The sequence below is a fragment of the Ambystoma mexicanum genome, chromosome 12 (assembly GCF_040938575.1).
Source record: "Ambystoma mexicanum isolate Mex_15411 chromosome 12, UKY_AmexF1_1, whole genome shotgun sequence".
Taxonomy (NCBI): domain Eukaryota; kingdom Metazoa; phylum Chordata; class Amphibia; order Caudata; family Ambystomatidae; genus Ambystoma; species Ambystoma mexicanum.
This window is the reverse complement of record NC_090936.1, coordinates 626,572,005-626,599,255: the sequence shown is the minus strand read 5'-3', so window position 1 is coordinate 626,599,255 and position 27,251 is coordinate 626,572,005. Positions and strand designations below refer to the sequence as shown.

At 48.5% G+C, this 27,251-nt stretch overlaps 1 protein-coding gene across 3 annotated transcripts in view; it reads left to right on the top strand.

Annotated features, from left to right (window-relative positions):
• Positions 1 to 27,251, top strand: part of FAM3C (FAM3 metabolism regulating signaling molecule C) — a 655,720-nt gene that overhangs the window by 454,062 nt on the left and 174,407 nt on the right. For all 3 annotated transcript variants that reach the window (XM_069629081.1, XM_069629083.1, XM_069629082.1), the window contains exon 6: positions 11,189 to 11,247. In XM_069629081.1, the coding sequence (XP_069485182.1) occupies positions 11,189 to 11,247 (59 nt within the window). The remainder of the gene's footprint in view (positions 1 to 11,188; positions 11,248 to 27,251) is intronic.

Genomic DNA, 27,251 nt, shown 5'->3' with positions numbered 1-27,251 from the left:
AGGACCCAATCCCCTCGAAGAACAAGTTACTTTCTTACCTGGTAACGTTCTTTCGATGGGATGGTCCGACGACGTATTCCATATCGCTCCCGCCCTGCCTTCCCCGCTGCAGAATTTCTTTTGCGATTGCAGCTTACGTTCCGCAAGGCTTTGTGTCTGACTGGCAGTTGACTTATGTCACACGTTCTGGGGGAAAAAACTACAACTGAGGCTACTGGCGTCGTGCGTCCTACTTATCACATCGGATGACGTCGGACGTCGGAGGAGGTCCTCGACGGCGGCGCATCGACGTCATCGACGCAGGACGCAGACGCCGAAAAAGTTTCCGAAGCAGCACAGCTGTGGTGATTACATGTCATAGATATGGAATACGTCGTCGGACCATCCCATCGAAAGAACGTTACCAGGTAAGAAAGTAACTTGTTCTTCCCTTCTCACCTCTTTCTCCTTCCTTCCAATAGGTGCTGGATGGCGGTGGAAGCTCCGGATGGACGTCGCAGGACTCGAAAACGCCACGTGCAGGTGAGTGAAGTGCTGCGCGTGACGCGATGCGCATTTAAAATGTTTGCCTTCTTTGCAGGATAGTCGGCGTGCAGAAACCGGAGTGCAGATGTATCAGGTAAGGTTCTTGTTTTCACCTGTCTTCCCTTTTCTTCTTTAGGTGTTTCCAGGATGCTGGCAGGCGTGATGGAGGACCAAGGCAGGAGCAGGCACGGTGAGCGTCCAGCTGCTAAGTGCAGAACAACGCGAAGCGTGGTCTGCTGCTTGGGTGTGGCTTAAATAGCCTTTCAAGTAGTTCCAGGTATATATTCTTCCCCCAGAAATATGTATTCCTCCACCGGTCACACCCTAGAGATCAAGTAGTCCCTAGAAAAATAGTTCCTTCCAGTCTTGGAAGTTGCAGCATGTTCTGCACAGGTAAGTTTACACCAAGCACTACTCCCAACCTACTTCTGTATGAGCCTGGCGCCGATGGCGCCAGGACTGATGTCCCCTATGAGCCTGACGCCAACGGCGCCAGGACTGAATTCAAAGGGCCCCATCTGGGGCTGCTGGGACTTCCCTTGAATGCATGGTGTCTGTCTCTGAGGGTGCCGGACCTAGTTTGGCTCCTTGGAGGCAGGTATCATGACAGGCGGCCCTGTTGGGCAAGGTGCAACGGCTGTTAACACTGAAGACCGCTGCCTTGCCGACCATCAAGTTGCTGCCTGGCATGATGACGTGCATCTACCTGATTCGGCTCTGCAGGTTGTGCATGTGACCCCTTCATGAGTTCCTGGACGCTTACTGGATCCAAGCGTCCGGAAACTTCGCAGACAAGATTGCTCTCGACAAGGAGTTCCTTTGAGCGTTAAGCTGGTGGGGCCTATGCTACAACATCGCTAGGGGCACAGGATTTTGGAGCCCCCCCGGTACCAGGAGACAGTCACCACAGACGCTTCCTTGCAGGGCTGGGGAGCCCACACCGGATGTCTCCTTGCCAGAGGCCTGTGGCTGCCAGAAGAGAGGGATTTCCACATCAATATCCTGGAGCTGCGGGCAATGTTCTGGTCCCTCAAGTTCCTTCTGCCCCTCAAGGGCAAAGTGGTGAGCATCTTTACGGACAACACCACCACAATGTTCTACATTAGGAAGCAGGGGGGCACATAATCTTCAGCACACTCCAAAGAGGCGCAGGACTTGTGACACTTGGCCGTTGGCCAAGAGATGTTCCTCATCCCCTTTCACCTGCGGGAAGTCAAGAACACCATTGCCGACTCCCTCAGCAGGGAGCTGCGCTCCTGCCACGAGTGGGAACTTCAACAGGACCAGGTGGACTGCATCTTCCTGAAGTGGGGCAGACACCAGATCGATCTGTTTGCGACGGTGACAAACTCCAAATGCCAGAAATTCGCCAGCAGGTTCCACCAGCCGAGGAGCATGGGGGATGTGTTCTCCTTCCCGTGGGAAGGCCTGTTCCTATAAGCGTTGCCTCCGTTGCCTCTCCTGCTGCGAGTCATCAATCAACTCAAATGGTGCCGGTGCAGAATGATCTTCGTCGCCCCGGCATGGTGGAGACAGATTTGGTACCTGGACCTTCTCTTCCTGTCGACGTTCCCTCTGGTCAGGCAGCCAGTTGTCGCGGATCTGCTCATCGGAGAAGGAGGCGCAACCCTGCATCACGACCCTGGATTGCTGAACCTTAGGGCTTGGCTCCTGCAGCGCTAGAGTTTGCTGGGTATGAGTTGCCGCAGACTGCAGGGAGATCATTGCCAAGGCCAGAGCGTCATTGACTCTTAAGTGCCACAGACACAAATGGAAACGTTTTTCTATCTGGTGCTGGGCGCAGAAGATCAACCCTCTGATGGTCACGCCCCTGCAGATTCTTCCATACTTGTTGTCCTCGGACAAGGCGGTGCTGGCGCACGCCTCTATCAAGATGCATCTGGTGGCTATCTCCCACTACACCTTGTCTTCAGGAAGATCTTCTTTAGTCCCACTGTCTCGTCAAGGAATTCCTCAAACAACTGTTTTGATCATTTCCACCGGTGAAGGCTCCTGGCCCGGCCTAGGAACTCCTTGTGGTGCTAATGAGGCTAAAGAGGGCCACTTCGAGCCTATACATCAGGCCCCTCTCAAGGAAAACTGCTTTCCTTGTGGCCATTACCTATGCCAGGAACTTAGGTGTGATCCATGCCCTTTCCTGCAAACAGCCATATCTGACTTTTCTCGAATCAAAGGTGGTGCTGCAGACACACCCCTCCTTTGTGCCAAAGGTTCAGTCGGAATGCCACCTCAACAAGCCTTTGATGTTGCTGGTGTTCTTTCCGAAACCTTAGTCGCCGGCTGAAAGTGCTTTGAAGTTCCACTTGGCACCCATGAAGCATTTTGGGAAGACTTCTCAACTGTTCGTGAACTTTGGGAAGGCCTTGTCCAAGGCTTCCATCTCAAGGTGGCTCTCCAACTGCATCACGCACTGTCATCGGTTGGCAAACCGACCGCTGCCCGGCCATCCCAGAGCCCATTCAACCAGAACGATCGCTGCAACGATGGCGTTCCTGTCTGGTGGAAGATTTGAGGGGGATTGGGTCCTCCGACGCATTCCATATCTATGACCGTAATCGCCACAGCTGTGCTGCTTCGGAAAATCTTTCGGTGTCTGTGTCCTACGTCGATGACGTTAATATGCCGCCCTCGAGGACCTCCTCTGACGCCCGACGTCGATGGATGTTATAAGTAGGACAAACAAAGCCCATAGCCTCAGTTCTGTTTTTTCCGCGAACGTGTTAGCTTCGTAGATCTCGGCGCGCATCGACTCTTTGGAGTTTCTGGTTTTTCGGTTCTTCGAACCTGTTCGTTTGTGTAGTCAAATACCTTCGAGATGTCTACCTCTTCTTCCACCCCGCGTCCGGGCTTCAAGAAGTGCGGGGACTGCGGGTCCAAGATGTCGGTGACGGACTCGCACGACGCCTGCCTCTGGTGCCTCGCGGAGGCCCATGACACGGACGAGTGTGTCGACTGCCAGTCGCTTACGTCCAAAGCCTTGCAGGAGCACAAGAAGAAACGGTCAGTCGGTAAGGTGTCCAAGCCCCGGAAGTCAAGGTCCACGGGCTTTTGACGGACAATTCGAGGGGCGACTCTCTGCATCGTTGTCGAAGTTCAGTGGGTCTCGGTCCCGGAGTGGGTCCCGCCACTCCTCTGCCTCTTTGAGGCACTCCCGGAAGCGCCATCATCGGTCGCCTTCCCCGTCCTCATCCGAGGACTCCGCCCGTCGGCGGGTCGCTTATCCCACCAAGCATGCAACGCCGGAGGAATGGGCTTCCTTCGGGAAGAAAATGCTAGCGATTCTCGAATTGCAGGGCACTGGTCCGTCCGTGCCTCCGAGTGGGGTCGGTCGTGATCAGACTAGAGACACCGCTTGTATGCCTTTGTGCTCGGGTGGTCGGCACGATTTGCGGGAGCAGTCCCGCTTGGACAAGGGGAATCGTTCTAGTCATGCCCGTTCCAGGTCCCGGTCCTCGACGCGCTCGAGACCGTGTGAGCCTGTGATGTCTTCGAGGAAGACATTGACACCTGTGGCACCAAGGTCGTCGAGGGACTCTCTCGAGGCTCTGCCTCCAAGGAAGTCGTCTAGGCCATCGGCGCCCAGGATGTCGAGGGACACGCTCTGGGCTCCGCCCCCGAGGCCTGTCGTCGACGCCGATTCACTCGACGCCTTTAGAGGCTGTTTTGACGGGGGTACCCGGGGCACAGTGGAACCCCCTAGAAAGGCTCTGGCCAAGGTCAAGCATGGCTTTGTTCCACATTCTGTGCCCACTTTCCCCCATCTTGAGTACATTTCGGAGGTGGATGAGGGCTCTGATGATGGCATGGTTCCTGATACGGTGCCAGATGAGATTCTCTCAGGCCATAGCCAGTTTGGGGACCTGCGTCAGTCCCTGCACGACGCCAGTGGTCTGGACACGTCTCCGGAGGTGGAGTTTTGTAGGCCTAAGCCTGGCACCCATGCCGACTCCTCGTACCAACGCCTTATGTCTAGGGTCACTGAGTACTTCGGGTGGTCTGCTCCCCCAAGGGATGTTCTTCAGGATGACCTCACGGATATCCTCGACCAAGTACCACCAACTGACCCGGTACTGCCGTTCCATATGGCTCTACAGATGAGGGTGGCGGCGGCTTGGACTGCTCTGGAGAGTCTCCCGGCAGTGGGCAAGTCTTTGCCACGAAAATACCGCTCAGCCAATAGCGACCCCTGCTACTTGACCAAGCACCCCACTCTGGAAGTTTGGTGGTGCAGGCTGCTACGGCCCCGGCAAAGCAGACGTCGTATCCTACCATCCCTCCTGATAGGGACGACAAGCGTTTTGATGGTTGGGCGAAGAAAGTGTTTTCTTCAGGGGGTATGGCTCTTCAGGCGGCCAACTCCATATGTGCCTTGTCACGTTTCATGCACACTCTGTGGCACTGTTTCCTTAGCGGCTGAACATATTCCCGAAGGGGACGAACGGGATGGTTTTCTTGCTATGGTCCAGGATGGCAAGGACGCCATGTGTGAGGCCGTTCAGTCGGGTTTGGACATGGCAGATTGCATTAGCCGGTCCATGGCGGCAAGCACCGTAATACGCAGGTTTGCGTGGTTGCGGAAGTCGGGGTTTGCTCCTGATGTGCAAGCCTGTCTCCTCAACGTGCCCTTTGACGTTGAATATCTTTTTGGCAGCAAGGCTGACGAGAGCCTTGAGAGGTTGCAGACCTTCAAAGCTGCAGCGAAGTCTTTGGGCACTGCAGTGTGCCAACCACCGCCTTTTCGTCCTAGGGGACAACAATGGAGGGCAGGTTCCTTTCGTTATTACTCATCCTTTGGTAAAGTGAGAGGAGCTGCCAGTCAAAGGGGCCACCGTAGGAGTGCCAGAGGTGGAAAGCGGGGTACTCGAGGTGCCAAGGCCGCTCGGGCAGTTGCCTCTTTGCCCTCAGGCAACGCCGCTTCAGCTCAGTCCTGAGGCCATGTCCCATGGTTTGCCGGTTGGGGGAAGGCTGGCGCAGCATTTTGTCAAATGCCGTGCCATTACTTCAGCTATGTGGGTTCGGGAGATCATAGCCCACGGCTACTGTCTTTCCTTTCGGCAGAGGCCTCACGAAAATCCAGCGGGGAATCTCTCGTTGCAGAGTCCGGATCCGCTCCTTGTGCAGGAGGTTCAAGCCCTGCTGGAGAAAGGTGCCATAGAACTGGTGCCTGTAGCGGAGAGGAACAAGGGATGGTATTCCCCTTATTTTTTGATTTCCAAGAAAGACGGGGGATTGAGACCCATCATGGACTTGCGCGGTTTGAACAAACTCCTCACGAAGGACAAGTTCAAGATGGTTACTCTTTCTCAAGTCCTCCAGGCCCTTCAACTTCAAGACTGGTTGGTGTCTCTCGACCTCAAGGACGTTTATTTTCATGTGCCGATCCATCCAAAGCACAAGGAGTACCTGAGGTTCGCGATTGGCGACTCGCACTTTCAGTTTCGGGTCCTGTCATTCAGATTGACCTCCGCCCCGAGGGTCTTCACCAAGCTCATGGTAGTGGTGGCAGCGCATCTCGGGGATGGGGGGATTCATGTCTACCCCTACCTGGATGATTGGTTGATCAGGGCGCGCTCTCCCGAGCAAGTCCTGGATCATCTGTCCGTCACCTGCCACTCCCTCCACAAGCTGGGCTTCTCCCTCAACTTAAAGAAGTCCCACTTGACACCAACTCAGAGGCTCCAGTACATCGGAGCAGTGCTCAACACGTCCCTGGGGCAGTGTTTTCCTCCCCAGGTGAGGGCTCCTCACATTCAGCAGATGGTGCACTAGTTTCAGCATGCCCAGAGTCTCCGAGCGTTCGGGTTCTTGAGATTGCTCGGCCTCATGGCATCCTGCATTCTTCTGGTGCCAGAGGCCAGGTTGCAGAAGAGATCTTTGCAATGGGCACTCAAGCTCCAGTGGTCTGTCCTCTGTCAGGATGTTGGACCCTGTTCAGGTGCCGTCCTCGGTCGCCCAGGACCTTCTGTGGTGGGCCGTTGAAGGCAATCTGATGAAGGGGGCTCCATTTTGGCTACCCTGACTGGAGGTGATGATCGTGACGGACGCATCCCTCATGGGATGGGGAGCTCATGCCAACGAGTTGACAGTCGGCGGTCGTTGGTCTCCATCAGAGTCCAGACTCCATATCAATCTGTTGGAGCTGAGGGCCGTCAGGCTTGCCCTGGAGGCTTTTCTGCCGACACTGTGAGGAAATAATGTCCTGATCCTGACGGACAACACAGTGGCCATGCACTTCCTCAACAAAAAGGGGGGGGGGGCAGGGTCACTTCCTCTGTGCAGGGAGGCGATTCAACTCTGGTTCTGGGCAATACAGCAGGAAGTTTTGATCTCGGCAGTGAATCTGGCCAGAGACGAAAACGAGACCGCAGACACTCTGAGCAGGCAGAGCGCGATCTCTCACGAGTGGCTCAGGAGATTCTCCTGGAGATCTTCGCCCTTTGGGGGACCCCTCAAGTGGATCTCTTCGCCTCCAGTGTGAACCGGAAGTGCGAAAGGTTCTGCTCGTGGGAATTTCCTCCAAGAGGAGCCTTAGGAGACGTGTGTTTGGTGGAGTGGTCCTTCCCGTTGCTGTACGCGTTTCCTCCAGTCCCGTCATTCGGAAAGTGCTGCGGAGGTTAGAGGTTCGGTTCCCAGATGATCCTCATTGCTCCGGCATGGGCCCGGAGGACGTGGTACCCGGACCTTCTCGACTTGCCCATCTGCCTTCTTCCCTACCGAGACGATCTGCTCTCACGAGAGGGGGTTCAGGTTCTCCATCTCCATCCAGAGGTCAGATTCCTCAACCTTCACGCTTGGTTTCTGAAAGGTTGAGGTATAAGGATTGGGACCTCCCTGAAGACTTGATGGAGGTTTTGCTTTCGGCCAGAAGGCCCGCAATGAAGTCCCTGTACCATTGCCATTGGAGAAAGTTCTGCGACTGGTGCAGGGTTAAGAATGTGGATCCTTTTTCATGTGACATTCCTAAGGTTCTGTCTTTTTTGCTTTCTTTGGCACACAGGGGCCTGCAAGTGGGTACCATCAATGGTTACCTGGCGGCGATGTCTATATTTAAGCGCTCGTCTGAGGAGTGTTCTTATTTTAAAATCCCTTTTAATTTCTCAGTTTTTGAAAGGGCTCACTGTGTTCCCTCCATCACCTTTCCAGGTGCCCGGTTGGGATCTGAACCTTGTTCTCAAGTTTCTGATGGGTGCTCCATTTGAGCCTTTGCATTCTTGTCCTTTGAGACTGTTAACCCTTAAAACTGTATTTTTTGTTGCGGTCACATCTGCTCGCAGAGTGAGTGAGTTACAGGCACTTTCAGTTAAGCCACCCTTCACTGTGTTTCATAAGGACAGGGTTGTCCTTAGAGTTCGTCCTTCCTTTCTTCCGAAGGTGGTGTCGGAATTTCATTTAGGCCATAAGGTTTATCTTCCGGCATTTTATCCTCCTCCGCATCCTGGTAAGGAAGAGGAGAGGCTCCATAGGCTTGATCCTAGGAGAGCTTTAAGCTTTTATATTTTATGCATGTCCCGGGTCAGAGTGGACGATCAACTCTTCATTGGTTACGCTGGAAAGCGTTTGGGACAAGCTGTGACTAAGCAGACTTTGTCTCGCTGGATTATTCTGGCAATTTCTGAATGTTACCGCGGGGCGGGTAAGGACCCACCAGTCGGCTTGCAGGCCCATTCTACCAGGGGTATGGCTGCCTCTAGTGCCTTACAGAGGGGTGTTCCTATTTGTAACATCTGTGAAGCAGCCACCTGGGCTTCGGTCCATACTTTTGTACGTCACTACTCCCTCGATTCCATCCGTGGGCAGGATCTGGCCTTTAGCAAGGCGGTCCTTTGCTCCGCAATTTGATTGGGCATTCTACATTTCTGTAGTCTAAATTCTTTTCCCACCTCCTTGCATGGGTACTGCTTTGGGAGCCTGTCATAGATATGGAATACGTTGGAGGACCCAATCCCCTCGAAGAACAAATTACTCTCTTACCTGGTAACGTTCTTTCGATGGGATGGTGCGACGAATATTCCATATCGCTCCCTCCCTGCCTTCCCTGCTACAGAATTTCTTATGTGATTGCAGCTTACGTTTCTGCAAGGCTTTGTGTGGTCAGACTGGCAGAAGACTGGTGCCACACGTTCTAGGAAAAAACTACAACTGAGGCTACAGGTGTCGTGCATCCTACTTATAACATCCAGTGACGTCGGCCGTCGGAGGAGGTCCTCGAGGGCGGCGTATCGAAGTCATCGACGCAGGACGCAGAAAGATTTTCCGAAGCAGCACAGCTCTGGTGATTACTGTCATAGATATGGAATACGTTGTCGGACCACCCCATCGAAAGAATTTTACCAGGTAAGAGAGTAACTTGTTCTTCTACTGCATCGACAGGGATTCCAGGCAGGAGTCCAGGGTCAGCCAAGCAGTGCTACGCAACCTGTTCGATTGAAGGTGGTAAAAGTAGGAGGGCAGTCATTGGCTGGGGGCAGTATGACCCAGAGTGCAGTGATTGTTTAAGAGGAGAAATGCAGTTTGTAAGTGAAAGTGAAACTGTTTTTTCTTTTACTGAGGATTCCCAGCCTGACGATGGGGAATATTCATGAGCATTTGAATCCATGCCAGACCCATGCTGGAGAACAATAGTTACAGGTTAGTAACTTGTTCCATTTGCCACTGGCTCCTTCCCTCAAGCACTCTGATGTACCCTCTCCTTAAAAAAACATCAGCTGACGCTTCTTGCTCGACTAACAATCACCCTATCTCTATCAACCCCTTTTTTGGGCAAACTCATGGAGAAGCTGGTCATCCCCCAACTGACAGCTGTATCATAATTATGTTATCGCCCATTGGAATACAGATACTAGAACCTACGTGGTCGAAGACCGTTGCTTTTATCAATCAAAGGGTGTGTACTGCAAGGCTGTGGCCGAGGACAGAAAGGATAGAGCGAGTATCTAACTAGCCCTGCCTAAATCTACTGTCTCCACTAGATTGCGATGGTGTGCCGCTTATCTAATAGGGATAGGATAAGAGGTAAACTAGCCACTTCTAGATAGGTAATACTTTCAGCTTTGTTGGTCATTTACCGCTCTCTTCCACTATGTGTGAGTGTGTATTGGAAGAGAAACCTATGATTAATCTGCAGGCCAATAAAGTATGCAATACCCTACTAGATGTCTAATCTTTTGACCACTGGTGTACCATTTTAAACTGTAAACTTAGTTAAAGCCGGCTCTTACATTCTGGAAACTTTTAAAGACCGTCATTTTCTCCTCTTCCGTCCCTCTCCCCCTCCCCCGCTAACTCCATCTGCCGCTGCGACTGGAGCCTGGTCCCTTCAGAGTCCTACAAGGGCCAGACCACCCTTTACCAGCTCCCCTTGCATCCTTTGCCAGCACTTCCGATCGGGCTCCCTTCCCCGGACTAGCCCAACTTGGTTCTCCTTGTCCACTGCACTCTTCCTCCCTCTTCCCCTGGCACTTGCCACCTCGGCCTTCCCCGCACTTGCCCACCCCCTCCCTTGGGGGTACACCACTTCTGCACTTATCCTCTACCCCTCAACCGTTCGCTTGCCACCTTGTTCAGGCACTTGTACAGTAGGATTATTATAAACAAGGCCAATCTATCCGTTTTTGTTATACTTTTCTGATTCCCATCTCCCTGTCCCCTTCATCTTGTCTTGAGGTGCGGGGAAACATCTGTGTATAGGTGTCATACAAATGTCCAATAAATTGTTATCCCTGATCAATGTTGGCCACTCATTTCTTTTCTACTTCTGGTATTCAAATACATTTATGATCACTGCTTAGTCCTCTGGTCACTCCTATGTGCCACGAAGACACTTGATAGTGAATATATAGTGTGCTGATACTTTCTGTCTACACTTTAAATTCTAAAGAGTGCAATTGACAATGCATGCACAATTTCTGCTGCATCCGTGCCACTGGTATGATCTTTGAAGGGCTTTTCTTATACCTGTTACACTCATGAATATTTTGTAATGGAACGCATGTGTGCCTTCCATGTCCTGTTATAATTACGTCTCTTTTCTTCTTTTCTGGTAGGGAGCTTGTGCTGCAAAGGGAGAAAATTCATCTGGGGCCAGATGCATATGGGAGTAAAGGGGCAAGCATTTTTATTTGTGTTTAGATGGTTCCATGCCTTTGCAAGACAGGAATTGCTGTTCTGCATTATTTGCACGGTCCCGCTTTCGCAGGACTTACCGCATCATTGTTGCTGGGACCTTCCGTCACGTGGCCTCCGTTACGTTTCAAGAGGGAGTCCTCCAACCCATGCCTTCCTCACCCCTTCAGCCTTCGGTGTTGTGTCCGCCACTGCATCTCCAACCTTGCTGCTCTGCACTGCGCAGGTCTTTTAGTTCTGCGGTTCCTGTCTGATGGCTCTTCCCCGCACGACCCATCCAGTCCCTGCTTCGATCCATCCTACACACAGACCTTTGCTGTGCTGATGTTCGAAGCGTGGTAGACCCGCACAGCGATTTCAACATTTTTAATATCCGCGCTGCTTATGTCGGCGAGGTGAAGACATGTCGCCACTTATATAAATCCACAATAATACCTCTTGAGGCTTTGTGACCTCTTTGCATTGAAAGTTGTTTTTGTATTTTTGTTTGGCTTGCTGTAATTGAATTTCTTTCTTACAGGCTAATGAGCGGTGTTAAGAATAATGTCGGCAGAGGGATAAATATTGCATTAGTAAATGGTAAGTTCTTTTTTATAAACTTTACAAAAAACACAGGTGATAATTTTCATTTGTACATTTTTTTTTTATAGGAAGCTGCAGGGCTTAAAATACTTTGTCTACGCAAGATTCAACTTGCTTAGCAATTGATTAAAGGTCATGTTTTAAAGCAAAAACTCTGTACCTTAGGCCCTTGAAGTGTCGTGATAAATGCATGGTGCACAATTTAAGCTTGAAGGTGGGAGCACAATATGCAAGTAATTTGACAACATTTGCTAATGACTTTACTTCAGGAAATGTAACGCACAAATGCATTTCGAGCTTGTACATAAACTGTTTGGTGATTTCAAAATGCCTGGATGAAAAATGTGTTTCCGTTTGAAAAAATGACTGTTCACAACTCGATGCACTCGCGCTTAAACACTTGCAAACCATGCACACAAGCACTATTCAGATTTAATGTCTCCTACTTTGTGCCAGATGTTTCTAACAATTGTCATTTATGTAATTTTTGTGTAGTCTGCATCAGCTGGGTGTTGCCTTGTATGTCTTTTGCTAAAACTAATAATTCTGTGTTGTTCCCCAGAGGTTTATTTGTCATAATAGTTTTTTCCGCCTTTATTATGTTTTAAATGTAGTACAAGGAGATTCTCCGTCTTTGGCATGTGTTTCTTTTAAAGTAAAAAGGTTAGGACATTCTGCTCAGTTCTGCATTATCGGTACCATGTAAAGCCCTGATCAATGAGAGGATGCAGTTTCACTTTTGCTTCTTGTGCTAATACTCTGCATCATTGGGCAGAGAGGGGCGTGCTCTTGTTGAAGTACATTTGAGACTAGCGTCCTTAATTGACCACCTACTTGAAGCCATCTGGCTTAAGGCTCCTGGATAGGGTCATTGGTTTGCACAGATGTGTAGATTCTGTGCACATCTCCCCTCGGCCGCACAAATAAAACGGGGCTTATTCTCAACATGGACTCTAAGAAGTGTTGATGGCAAGTAAAACAAATCAAAGGACATAAACAGAGCTGGTAGAAAAAAAACAAATGTATCCATAACTTGATTGAAGTGATTGGACCTGGCTGATCAGCCCACTTTAAAGATGGCCTCTTCCCTCAATGAAGAACATTACAACCTTCAGTGAGGGGCAAAGCCCGTCTTTAGTGTGAGCAGATTGGTCTACTTTCTATTGAAATGAATCCACTCCAAATGCAACAATACTTTTACCTGTCGGATGATACATGCTAGACGTCGCACATGTGATCTGAATAACCGCACCAAAGGAGGGGAGGAATGGAATGTGCTGCCCGTGTCCTGTTGAACCATTAATGCCTGTGTTGCAGGAGTGTGGAGAGGGCAAGCATATGACCAGATAATCTGCAGATGTGTATTTGGCCACAAATACTGCCCACAGTTTGCCACGCTTCAGGTTATTGGTTTCAGTTAATACAAGTGTCGCTAGGAGCCAATACTAAAAAGCATTAATCAACTCACAAACACTGTGATCAAATACACAACCTTCTAATGTTTAGAAGAAACTGAAAACCTGGCTATTTAGGAACTATCATTCTGACCTCGAGGCCTAAATTCTGTTCTCCATACATGATTTGATGGAACCGGAATTCCCTGGGCAGATACCTGTGCTCTATCAAATCCCAATACGCATGCACATAAAACCATGCTTTAAACAAAATGGCAAAACGCTTATGTATTAAATCTTCAACCTTCAGAAAATCTTTATTACACACTCATTACTGAACTTACCACCTTGGCTTTACTTCCTACCTTGCGTTGAAATTGAGGCTGTGTGAATAAGTATGATTACAAACACTTTAATGTTAGGGTGAGTGTTGTAAAAATATTTGCTCGAAGCCCAGTTTGCATAATGTCCGTAGTGATTCAAAGCATACAATCCTTTTGTCAGAGACACGTTTATCAACGATAAAGATATGTGTCGAATCTTAACTTATGTTCCCAATGTGAGTAGAAGAAAGCGGAGAGTGGGCATCAAAAGGGATCGAGGGCAGGTGAGAGAAAGCTTGACTTATGAAACATTGGCTGCGACCACGTAAAGCCTCTTTAGGTATAGTATGCTTTTTTTCTCTGTCCATAATGGAGAATATCAGGGGTCGTAAGTGGGAGAAATACAATTGTGGAGTGGGGCAAGTGTAATTACATTGTAGCGAGAGCCTCAAAATAAGGACTACTGAAGAGCCATCCAAGAAGTGCATTGGATTATAAATAGGCAAAATGCACAAAGCTGACCAGGGAAATGTTCTTATGAGTGATCTATTGCTAGAGCTTTGTTATAGTGAAGTTGGCTGTGCCATGCCACAAAAGGAGGGGCCACTCTCTTGAGTTTGGCCACATACTATGACAGTACCAGAATGCATCTTGTCTGGTGTAATACCTTGGAGGGCCGCCGATTGGCAGTTATTTTATTTTTGAAGGATACTGGTGCTTTTTCAATGAGGAAACTAGATGTGAGAAATGTGTACCGCCACAATGGGGCCTGTCGTCATTGGAAAAACAGGACCTTGTCTAGTAGCAATGATTTGGCAATGACATATAATATTTTAGAGCTTTCTGGTTGTTGCTTACCAAAAACATAGTTTGCATACCTTTTATTAGAATGACTGAAAATATGCTGAGAATGAAACATTCGTGATCTTTCAAAAACACGTCTATCTTGCTGCGAAAAACAAAGTGAACGGAATGAACAATTAGTCTTGCATCCAATAGAATATGAGCATATGTAGAAAGAATATAGTCTTTTGCCGTTTTAGTGAGGAAAGGGTGGGGCAGATTGTGTCTTCAAAAACGAGCTATGGATGAATTCAGTTCATGTTGTCGCTCCAGTTGAAAGGCATGTAGTATTGATGACATCATCAAGATGGCCACTACTGAAGTACACAAAGCCTTTAAATATCTGTTACTTATGACTGGTTTTATTATAATGTCTAAGTTCTCATTTGAACGCTATGTTCAGGTCTAAAAAAGTGGCCCTAACAAAATGTATCCTGAAGTCCATTGTCTGAAAATGTCCATAGTCCTTGTACCAATATGCACTTATAGGACTAGTAATATATGTGCGCTCAGTTCATCATTGATAGTTGTTTTTATTATCTGTTTCAGGTTCAACAGCTTGACTAAACTTATGAAGGTGTAATTGAGGTAGATCCGCTATATTCATCCAAACGCTCAAGTGATACAGATTTGCATTTGTGTTTGGCGACACCAACACAAGTGATTTTAATTCACAACTCAAATCTCCTTAAAAACGACTTGCTGCTGTAAATGTACAGTGATTCTAAACCACTTGTAGAGCACTTGGAAAATACACCTGCAAAATAAATAAACCAGTGTATTTGTATTATGAGGCGACAAGAAGTGCACACAAGTCAAATTGACAGATTAATGGAAGACACAAAATAAAATACTGGCAGAACATGAGAATGTTGGCGAGAGCTCAGTGAGCAGGTAGGAGCTTCCGTGTACAAAATATCAAAGTACCGGTATGCTTCCTTTGTGACCGACCTAAAGCTAGAAGGCATCCATTACACACAGTTTGCACTGAAGAGTCAGGCCAGAAGATGCATGCTGTTCAGATGACTGAAAATAGTCAAAAGAAACAGAAGTTTAGTAGGAACATCAATCTAAAAGATGTTCATGCTTATGGCACAGTATAATCCCAAAGACTATTATGCGGAAAATGTACAAAATGTCTTGTGAAGTGTAGAAAAACCTGCTAAAACGCCACAGAACAGGCCAGAATGTGCCAGTCCGGTAGAAGTCATTGACTGCTTATTAGAGGCCCTTTTGGAAGGGAAAGGCAACGTTGTCACAATGGCAGCTGCTGAGCGACTCAAGAAGGAATTGTTACTCAAAAGGTGTTTAAGGAAGGTAAATCACTGAAAACACTTATTGAAAATGAATTTATGGACGTGGTATTTAGCAATCCTGTCTCCAAGAAGCACTGACTGAGCAGTTCTTTGTAATCAGTTCACAGTGCGGCGCTTTCACATGGAGAAGCAAGTTGCAGCATACATTTATATGAAAGCTCTATATCCGGCTGCTGTATTACTACGGGAACCGTAAAACAGGATGGAACCCCTAGATGCGATGTGCTATGGGTAGAATAAAATCTATTTACACAAGTATTGCTACAGGAAACCATTCTGAGAATTGGAATTTCACAGGTTCCATTGCTCAGGACAAAGCTACAAAAGGAATACCGCGAGAAGTGTTATCCTTTTTCAAATAGTGTTGTAGTTAGAGAAAAGAGTGTTTGATAGCTTGTAGGTTGGAAATTCACATTTCATCCAGAAGGCTGCTGAGTAATGTGGTGTACTTATGTGAACTTGCACCTCAGGTTGCTTTTGGCCAAACAATAAATTCCAAAACTCACAGCAAACTATTGGTGCAGCTTATGCATGGCTTGGGTTCCTCGATGTGCAATAAATGTCTTGGGCTTGAGGCCACTTTAGCAAATTAAGCTCTATGTTGCATGGAAGATAATGGAGGGGTATATGTACCAATGCACCTTTTGAAAGGAAGATGTATGTACTGTGCTGCACATCATTGGAACTTCTTGAGGACATACGTGACAGAATGGGGACCCTTCATGCAATTGCAATGGCATAACAAAGATGAATCCCTGTCCATAACATTTTACAGTACAAGCATGCTGAATAGTTCACTGCAGAAGCTACCCTGCTACATTTCAGACTTGATTTCCTGCAGTGGCCCAAATCTCTTTAAGCCTGACAACAGTTTTTAAGGAATCTGATGCTCACGGAAGTGCAAAGTATTTGAAATGCTTTCAAGAAGTAGACTTGGCATGAGTTCCACGCAAAACTGGAAATATAGTAAATTCCACTGTTTTTAATGTTGAGAGCACAGAATTGGCAAGCTGGATCGTAGATGATGATGCTACGGTTGCAGGCTTTCAAGATTAATGTAGGAAAGCAAGTTCTCAACCTCAGTGTTCCAATCTGCACTGTTTAACTGCAACATTGCAAGAAGTGTTGGAGCAAATAACTTGCATATGTGTTCTGCCAGACTTACCGGCTACCCAACAGTTTGTCACTTGAGTTGATTTTCTTTCCATATGTGGAAAATGTATCCAAACCTATTTGTGGAACAGATCGAAAATGTTTTGTGATATTACATTTGGGTTTCTAGAGTCGTGTGCAGCAACTAATGTCTGATCGATTTGTCTTATGGCCTAAGTACCTGCACATATGTATGCCATTACTTCACACTGTTGGATCGTTTATTGATGGAGGCATATTTTTGCAATGTGGGATGTCTGGTACCGTGAGAGGACTGTGCACCCAATCGTGGGTGTCCTGAAGAAGCCCACACATGCACACTTGTTGCACGCTATGCCTAATTCCTAGACGTCTCTCAAGAAGCATCTATGTGCAGAAATTCTTTATATAAGTTAGAATTACAAATCTAATGTGATAGCTGCAATATTCAAGACCAGCTAGCAATCATGGCGAAATTCAGGCTCTGTAAAAATGAAGGAACTTTACAGTATTCAAGGACAGTCTTACTCAATATTGAAAATGGTGTGGGTTTCCATGGCAACGTGGAAATATTTGTTGCAAGTAACAAGGTCTTAAAACTAGCACCAAGATGGTCAGGTTAATGCACCTTTGCTCACAAAATGCCCCTATTACAGCGGACCTTCTCGAATCCCGCGGACCTGGGAGTAGCTAGAACTTGTGAAAATAGTGGCATACACGTATGGGGAGACATGTTCCCCAATGGGGAATTTAGGGAGCTGGAGAGCCTAATGCTGAATAAGGGACTGCCCAGTGGGCAATTCTTACGGTAGATAAGCGTGCGGAAAGTGGCTAAATAAATGTGGCACGGATGGCATGCCGAGCCGGAAGAGGGTGCACTTTTATCCCATCTGTACAATCTGGAAGATGGCTGTAGGCCGACATCTAGAATTTACGAATTTAAGTCCAGCACGTCGCATGAAAGGCTGAAGGGCAAATGGGAGAGGGATATGGGTACACAGATCATAGAAAAACAATGCAAACAGTTTGTCTTCTGTTAAAAATGTGTGTAGAAATGTGCGGTTTCGCCTGATCCAACTTAACGTACTGAACCGTACGTACATGGCTCCCAAAAGAGTGGCGCACTTTAACAAAGAAATGTTGCCCGAATCCCTTGGCACAATGAAGAGAGAGTGGACCTGATGCATGTGCTGTGGACATTCAGGACGGTGTAATCATTGTGGTGTCACATTGAGCAGGCATGTAGGGATGCAGGGGGTAGCGTTAGGTTTGAGTGGAACCCATTGGAATGCCTTTTGGGAATATATACCAGACCTGCAAAAAGTAGACCTGTGATTAAATGTTTGGATCTGGAATGTGTTTTGGCCAAGAGAACTATTGCTATGTCCGGGGAAAAACAAGCAGGGTACCCAATATAGTCACTGGTACAAGGAATTTGAATGCTGGTATCTTGTTGAAACGAAAGCGTGGGCTGGGGCTACACGAGACGATGAAGGGGAGCAGTCAGACGCGTTTGTCGCTTTGAGAGACTTGAATGTACAGATGTTTCCTCCCTCCAATGACAAACCGCCCTGAGCAAGAACAGTATCACACTGCAGATGGTATCATTAGAAATACATGTATCATTGATTTTTGATAAGCCGCCCTGGGGCAGACGTCTTTAAACCAACTGATACTATGACTCGTACCCAAGGACTTGCTGGTGGAATGGTTCAAATGCGCTCTATTGTTTTGTTCACTGTTCGTTTAGGTTGCTGATCTGCACAAGTTTGGATACCAAAGGACATTGAAGATCACATTCATACCACTGTCAATTTAATTATTTGCAATGATGGCAATGTTATTATAGGTCATCGATTTAAGATGGTTATGTTGTGAAGATGTACTTTAATACTATGTTGAAAATCAATAAAACAAAATGTTTAATTAATTAGAACTAGCACAATGACTTTATGGAATCCTATCAAGAATAACAATCGATCTGTGTGTAAGCAAGAAGAAAATGTTGTGGCTGGTACCGTTACTTGTTAAGAGCAGACCGAACACTATTTTCAAACTAGGTTTTGTAAGAAGATCACAGCATCAAGTAGATTTGTGTGAGACATTAGGGCTCTTTCTTACCACAATCCCGGTTTAGTGATGTGAAAATATGCATCTTTGTAGGCAAAATAGCAAATGATCGAAATATTGCGGTCTAACCACCGCAAAACAGCAGCACAAACAAACCACTTCAACAGCAATTAACAATGATATGCATGAAAGGATCTCCTCTGTCATAATTGTGGATGGTGTGGCGGAGAAACAAGCTTTCGATAGAAGGCATTCAGTCATGCAAAGATCTGGCTGCCGCATCAATAAAATATCATACTCCTACATCCCGTCATCTTTCCTCCATACGTTTGTGACATTTTGTCCATCGGGACATGACCAGAGCACTTTGAAGCATGAAAAAACGACTTTTTGTCCTTTTGTTTTTTTCAGTGGGTCACTGCACGTGGCTCTAACCCCGCCTTCCTGAGCTCTGCCCCGCACATCACCCTTCAGTCCTTTTCTCTGAACTGTCTGTGTCGGACGCACTTGCATCGTGGAGATTTTTTGTTCTTTTCCCACTTGTCCTTCATCTTCATGCTCCGGTTCCACGGTCTTCACCTCTGTCTATGCCGGTGTGTCAGGGATTCGTGTCCTGTTCTTTGTACGAACATTGCTTCGCTAGGGAGGATCCCCATTCTCTGTGTCTGCAGGGTTTGGATCTAGAACATCGGTGGGACTGTTATCTCTACTGCAACTCACTCTCCGTCCAGGCACTACAATGTCGGCTTGTCAGGTGGGAGGATGTGTTCCAATGGCTACCTCCTCATTTACAGCAATTCAACAAAAAAAGGAAGTGTGCAGTAAGTTCCTTCTTTTTTAGGGCACCCCGGCCAGGCAACTCCTTCCCGGGGTCTTTTGTGTTCGGGAGGGGTCAAAGTGGCTCTTGTTCCAGGGTTCTCCCTGAGGTGTCCCGAAAGGGATCTAACCTGGATTTGGGAGTTTCCTCTGAGGATCCCCGTCAAGGGGCTAAAACGGCCGGATTTTCCTCTGAGATATTACCTCTGGGAACTAAAATTAAGGCCAGGTTTTCTGGGACTACTTTAACTGGGGTTATTCCTGAGGTTTCCCAGTCTTGGTCTAAACATACCGAGCCTAGTCTCGAGGTTTCCTACAAATTGGCTAAAAATACCGGGATCACTACCAAGTATCCCAAAATATAATCAAAACCAGGTTATCTGGGTGTCAACCTATTCTTTCCCAGAAAGAATCTTCTGGTCTTACTGTTCCTGCTGAGGGGGCAAAGACGGATGGCAAAGGCCCTAAGGCCTCGAGTCTTTAAGCACTGGTCCTGCTGAGGTTCCCTCACAGAGGGCTAACACTTCTGCAGAGGCTAAAGGGGCTGAAAAACACTCGAGGTCTTAGAGTACCGGCTCTGCTTAGCTTCTCTGTCAGAGGGCTAAAACTAACTCCAGAGCTCCTACAATCCCTGTGGTGACAATGGCCTCACAAAAACCTGTGACACAGATCGCTTCAGGCAGTGACAAAATTGTGGCCCAACCCACGTGGCCTGAGCCAGCCATCTTGACAAGCTCTTCCAACCGATTTTTTCAATGGCTGGAACAGGAGGGCCTACGTTTGGGGGCGAGCAGCCATTTTGACCAAATCTGGATAATAGCAACCCCTTTCGCGCACCAACTGACCGGCGTGCAAGGTTTCTGTTGCCACACGGTCTCCCTTCCTATGTCCGTTCCCCTGCTTTGTCGACCCAGCTGGGAGTCATGGGGGCATTTTGGCAACCTGCCTCAATGTAATCGTGGGGATATGCCCCTTTAGAGCAGCCTCTACCCACTCCTCTGCTGAGACCTTCCTCAGAGGACGCTTTCTTGGGCAGATTCCAGGCCCTCATGCACTTAGACCTGATCAAGGCTTACTTTAAGGATCTGTTCTAAGATATATCCATCCTAAGCCTCGAGCCGCAGCATGCTCCCCCTCCTGCTCAGCAGGTTCTGGTAGTTTCTCCTCTGCTTCCGGTGGAGCCTCCTCCTCCGTTGACACCATTGCCTCTGCTTTCACTGGTTCTTCCATCTCCAGTGGTAAAAATGGCTGTGCCCAAGGTGTCTGAGCTATCGCGTGTGGAAGAACGTAGCAGAAGACTGATGGGTTTTGTCGGTCGCCTGAACGGGCTTCCGCCTCCCCCTTCCTCCTGCTCCACCATCTCACCCTCCTCTTAAGCAGAATGGGTCTCCCTCCCTCCGAGCTGAGGTACAAAAACTCTTGAACCTAAGGGCGGTGGAAACTGTTCGGTTGAGGCAGCAAGGGGAGAGCTATTACTCCCATCTGTTTAGTGGCCAAACGCTACCTAGACCTGTCCAGCTTCAGCCTTTCCTTTCCCCAAGAGAAATTCAAGATGATCACGCCCAGCCAGATAAGGTACTCTCTCCGGATGGGCGATTGGCTCATTGTGTTGGATCCCCAGGACGCTTAAATGCACATCCTAATTTGGGCCCCACATCGGAAATACCTTCGGTTTTCCGTGGGAATGGAGCATTTCCAATATCGAGTGCTACCGTTTGGTCTCAGTTCAGCACCACGTGTCTTTACGAAGATCATGGCGGTCATCACTGCGTTCCTCAGGCTGCAGGAAGTTCATGTCTATGCATACTTAGAAGATTGACTCTTGCTGAGCCCTTGCCCCCAAACTGCGGCAGTCAATCTGCAGTCTCTTCTCCAGCTCCTGTTCCCGTTGGGGCTGTCAGTAAACTGGCAGAAATAGTCTATGACGATGGATCAGAACCGGTTATTTTTTAGGTTTCTGTTGAGATACCATCAATGGCAGGGTTTTCCTAGCGGATTTGTCAATCATATGCCATCTGTTTCTAAGCTCCTCCCAATGGTTAGTCTGGTGGTTCCAAAGACTCCTAGGCCTCATGTGGCGAGATACGCAATGAGGCGCACACAGCTAGCGCTTCAGAGCTGTTGGTCTTAGGCATTGGACCCGGACTCCGAAATGATATGATCCCATCTTCCATGAAGTTGGGTCTTCAGTGGTGGGCAACCTCTCAGTGGGAACCTCCTTACAGGAGCCTTCACCTCAGGTCACGATCACAACGGACTCCTCCCTTCTCTTTTGGGGGGGGGCTTTGTTAGGTCATCTCGAAGTCTACGATTTATGGACATCCCAAGACAGGATGTCTCATATCAACTATCTGGAACTTTTAGCGGTCTTTCTGGCATTGAAAGTTTTCCGGCCCTCCAGCACCAACAAAATTTGGCGAATTTGCAGAGACAATTCGGTGGCTATGTTCTATGTGAACAAACAAGGGGGAACCAGGGCTCCTCCTCTATCTAGCCACCCAAATTTGGAATTGGGCAGTGCAACACAATATCTGGTTACAGGCAGTGCACATTCCTGGACGGAACAATCTTGCAGCGGATTCCCTGAGCTGCCAGGCTATGGCGAACCATGAATGGGAAATCAACATCGAGGTTCTTGCCAAAACTATCCAGCTATGGGGCACCCCAACGGTGGACCTCTTTACGAATGCAAGCAACAGAAAACTGGGATGGCCTGTGAGCATTTTCCTTGGGGGATGCGCTTGAGATTCCGTGGGACAACATGAAGGCTTATGCCTTCCTTCCTCTGCCGTTAATTATTTTATTTTTATTTTTTGGATTTATAAAGCGCACTAAGAGCCCATAGGCATCGAGGCGCTGTTGCACGAGTGTCTTAGTTGCACAAGGAAAGCTTGGCTGAGAATTACAGTGAGCCTGTAGCCTAACAGTGAGAATTTAGTAGGATACATACATAGTTGGTTACAGGTTTAAAATATCATACAGTCACAATGAAGGTTACATCACAGAGCAAAAATGTGCAGCCTAAATGGGAGCAAGGGTTTGGCAGAGGCACCCGTAGTACTTGTTTATACAAATAGCATAGTTTTTATCGCTTTCCGGAAGGTTATGTGCGAATCAACGGTAGGGAAGCTGTAACCTCCTGCGAGAACTCTCCAGGTCTTAGGAGTGGCGATTCGGTTGGTGTAAGCCGTTCTGATGGGTCTGGCTGAGATGGGCTTGGCTGTTCTTTGAGAAAGGTAAAGAGGTGCGAGGTTATGGATGAAGTTATGCATCAGAGCAATAGTTTTAAAGATGATCCGCTCTTTAATTGGGAGCCAGTGATTCATCGATCACTCTGGAAGCTCAGAAGTGCCTCCAACAGAACTCTCCTGTTCATAGCTCCTTGGTGGCCAGCCAGGTGCTGGTTCTCAGAACTTCAGCACCTATCCATATGCGATCCAATCCGGTTACTGCAGATCCCCCAATCTCCTGCACCAGAGCAATCCGCAGGTGTGGCACCCCTCCCCACAATCCTTCAATTTGGTGGCCTGGTGCCAGAGTTCAAGTCCTTAGCACAGTTTAACCTTTCAAAGGATATGTGCATAATCCAGGCAGCACGTGAGCTTTGTACAAAAGTAAATGGCTGTGTTTTTGCCTTGGTGTCTTGCTAAACAGCTTGATCCTCGACATGCTTCTATTGATTGTGTCTTGTCTTTTATATCAGACATTGCAGCCTCCGGCATCCATGTCTTACCATGCAGAACTTGTCTGTCAGCCTTTGCTGCTTATGTTTTTACAGATAATTGCTCTTTTCTCTAACAAACCCAGTAATCAAGAGGCATTTCGCAGGTCTCCTTCACCTCTTTCCTCCGATCAGGCCTCCTCACCCAAAATGGAATCTAAACGTGGTCCTTACTGCTCTGTCACAAGCCTTTTGAACCACTGCCCGCTACGGAGCTGAAGTTTCTCTACGGAAAGTGGCCTTCTTAATTGCAATAACATCTGCAAGAAGAATACGTGACCTCCAAGCACTCTGTCGAACACCCTTTCTTGACTTTTCACAAGGATAAGGTTGTGATTAGCACTCCTTCTTTCCTTCTGAAATGTGTCTGAGTTCCGCATAATCTCCCTCCCAGTTTTCTTTCCGAACCCGGTCTTCGATGCAGAGATGGTGTATCATAACCTGGATGTCAGAATAGCTCTGAAGTTTTATCTTCAAGGAACAAGCGATTTCAGAAGCTCCCCCATTTGTTACTCTCAGGGACCCAAAAAGGAAACAGACTTCAAAAGCTTCCATTTCACAATGGATCGCTTTGTGTATCTCCAGAGGCTTATACAGTTCAAGGCCTACAGGCCCCAAAGGGCGTTCATGCACATTTGGCCCGTGGCAAAGCGGCTGCTGTTGCCTTACAGAAATATGTCCCTTGGGAGTCTATTGCCAAGGCTGCTGCATGGGCTTCTCCCTCAGCTTTTTGTCTTGACCTGAACTCCCAGGCTGATGCCCGGTTTGGCCAGGCAGTTCTTAAAAATCTGTTCATAATCGGTTGGTGAGATTGGTCTAGTTCCCAGTCCCGCACACAATTAAAATCGCCTCCCCCAAATGACAAAACATTCCCGGTGTGGGGCTAATTTGTCACCTATCCCATTGAGGTGTGCTGGGATTCCATTGTTAGGTAGGTCTGAGTTTACTATGCACACATCCTTTTGTTCTATGTGACCTCTTAATATCAAATATCTGCCTTCAGGGTCCCTCACTTCCTCCGTTAGTTTGAAAGGGAGCATTGGGTTTATCCAGGTGAGTACGCCCCGGGCATATTGGGAGTAAGGGGCTGTAAAGACCGGAGGGGGGGGGTCTGCACTTCCGCTCTCTATCTGGTAGAGGGGAGGCGCAGAGACCCCTGCCAGGATTCTCTATTATTGGTAGTTGTGGTCGAGCAATCAAGGCCTAGCTTCTCGGGAGGTGATGCAAGCTGGTTCTTAAGTACAGTGTAGTCCCCAAAGCACCCACAAAGGAATGTCCACACACTGTATCGGTTACAACACAGTCTTTATATAATTGATGTTCAAAGGTATATACAATATCACGATAACTCACTTTGTACTCTGGAAATCAGCAATGGTAAATATACACAGTTTCTAAAGTGGTGCCACTAACGTTATTAGATCTCATGAAAGTGCATACGGTCAGAATGACACACAGATCAGAATAAAGAGGAAACCAGCAGTAGAGAGAGGAAGGAAAGCAAGCTGGTTGAGCAATTGTCAGAATACTGGCCCCGTACCACAATACACAGTTCTGTGTTGAGATCTCCCCACCTGGGCAACCTGTAGAAGAAAGATACAAGCCCAGTCCATATATTGTTCACACTAAACTTTCCAATAGTTCTGCAACCCCAAAGTACCTTGGCGTTGTAGCGTTCCGCGTCGGGGGAATCGACGGCCCTTCTTGAGTGTCCTCCCTTTCAGGCAGGAGTCACGGGTCGTCGAATGTCCGACGGAGAACAGGTCGAGCTGCGACAGTGAAGTGGCCGTGTCGTTCCTAGCGGTGCTTGTTGACGGGGAAGCGTAAACGTCCTGCCAGGAAGAGGCGTGCGGGGCAACTCGGTGTCGATTAGTTCTGGACCGCAAAGAGTTTGAAGAACTGTGGCCCAGCAAGGGCATCGAGTCGTTGGCGTCTCTGTGGTCTTTGGGTGGCGGGAAACCCACCGGTGGATGCTCCTCGGCGCGTCGACGGTCAGGCCTTCTCCAGCAGGATACAGCAGCGACGATGCGGACGAGAGCGTCCTTGGATCAATGAAGTTCTTAGGCAACGGGAGCACAGCAGCTCCAGTCGGCGACGGTGGTCGTCGACGGTGGCGGACACCAGTCCGGGTGCTTCTCCTTGGAGTTCCGCAGCAATCCCCGTATCGAGTTGGCAGCCTGTCTAAGGTCTGTCTACCAGGGAGCTTAGGCAAAGATCAGCTGTGCACGATGGTCCCTCGTAGCTCAGGAAGAGGGCGCCTTATCAGGTCCTCTCTGGGTCAGTTCTTGAAGCACAGCCGCTTTCAGATTGTGAAGGAGTGCAACAGCAATTCTTCTCGTCCAGCAGGGCTTCAGGATCAAGCTTCAGTTACTCCAGTTACTCGTCATAGTGGACTTCAGCTTCTGAACACGATTCCTAGCAGTGAGAGGTCCCCAGATATACTGTTGATCTACCATTCATTCCGCTGGGTCATACTCAAGCATCCAATCACGACTACGGTCATTCATGCAGCCAGGCAGCCAATCAGGCACACGGGGCATTAAGGCCATTCACTTCTCTCCAGACACTCACAACAAGTTGTGTATTGGGACAAGTACCGAGCCATTCAACACTCCAAGCTGCATTCATACCGGTTTTGGGCAGGGCTGTCTCAACCATTGGGTCAACCACCAGATACTAGGCAGCCACAACATAGAATGTATATTCGTCACACACTCCATTCACCCAGGTCCCACCCACAGGCGTACCCACAACATACGGTCCTTGAGGAGGCTCCAGCCAGTCTGGTCTGCACTTCCCCACACTACCATGAATGGAACTTCCACCCAACAGCCAATCAGGGGGAAGGGACAGAGGCAGGGCTTCCCGGAACTTCAGGAAGATCAAGGTAACAGGTGATGGAAGGCAAGAGGCCATGGGGGCCGTTTTGTCTCCATCCGGAATCTACCGATTCCAATGACGGGGCCCAGGCATCCCAATATGCAGGACGCTCAGGGCACCAGTCATTTCAGCACGGAGCTACTACCAGCTCGTACCCTGCTCTGTGGGTCACACACAGGTGCCTAAAAACATACACTAGGGGCACAGGGTTGCACCCCTACCCATGGGTGCCATAAGGGTATCCCATGGGTCTGTTCACCAAACCAAAAGAGAGAGCTGCACCGCCAGGAGTTCCACATGAACTTGTGCGTGGAAAACACGACAGAACACACGATAAAAAGCAGTAAAGGACAAGGATACGGAGGCCCTGTCCCTCGGATGCATTTCCAGCATCACAGTGGCCCCATAGCATTGTCCCCCCTCCACCTCCCCAGTATTTTGCTATTTTGTCATTTTGTGTCAGGTGTGTTTTTTGCACTAGCACGATTGACACTTTCCTCCTCCTACTAAGGAAGGATTTTACTTGGTTTCTTCACATGTATGCGTTTAGTCCCTGACATTCCACGTCAGCACCTTGATATCTTCCGCCATTGTTGTGTTATTACATTCCTCTCAAACAACATTTGTTCTCCAGTTCACCCATTCTCACTCCCACCACCCACTCCGTTCCTGAGTTTAAAGGTTGTTTCCCCTGTCCGCTCATCTCGTCCAGAATTCTCAATGCACTTGTCGCTTTTCGTGAAGAAATTAAAAAATTGCAAACAGTAACTCATAACCAGAACGCAGGGTTGCCCGCCGCTGCCCCAATCCGCCAACCGTGAACAACCAACATTATGATAACCCAAAAACTGTGCCCAGCTGCCACGTGAAGAATGCAGCATGCGGGCACCCCCACACTTTCGTGACTCATCCAGGCATTCCTGTGCGAGCTTTCGGTGTCAGTCCAGGACTAACAACCAACCGGTCGTGGGGGTGGACCTGTTGTCCTGGGGCAGAAGTTCCAATGTTGCTCCCGCCGTTCGTGGATGTCTTGGTTGCGGATTCAGTCCTTGAGTATTGACTGTTTGTGGTAGCTTCTTTTACTTCTCTGGTCATCCTGTTCCCCTCTACCCATCTTCTCCCCTCGATTGGTCCGAGCTTAAGTGACCGCTTCTTCTCCTCGGTCTAGGTTATGTTCTAGCCACATCCTGGCCGCTGCTGATGTTTCCAAGAAGATTGGGCAGCCTTTGTATATCACCTTGAGCCTGGAGGGCAACATTAGCATGTATTTGAGGTTTAATTGCCTAAGCCTCGCTTTAAGGGGCACAAAGGAGTTTCTCTGTTGTTGTACTGTCGGTGTGTAGTCTGGGTATATGGCTATGGCACAGTTGTCCCGCTGAATCTTGCCACCTTCCCTTGAGTATTTCAGGATGTTCCCGATCTCGGAAGTTCAAGATTTTCGCTACCATGGGGTGGGGGTGGTAGGCCGGCGGCGGCCGTTTTGGTAAGGATCGGTGGCCTCGTTCCA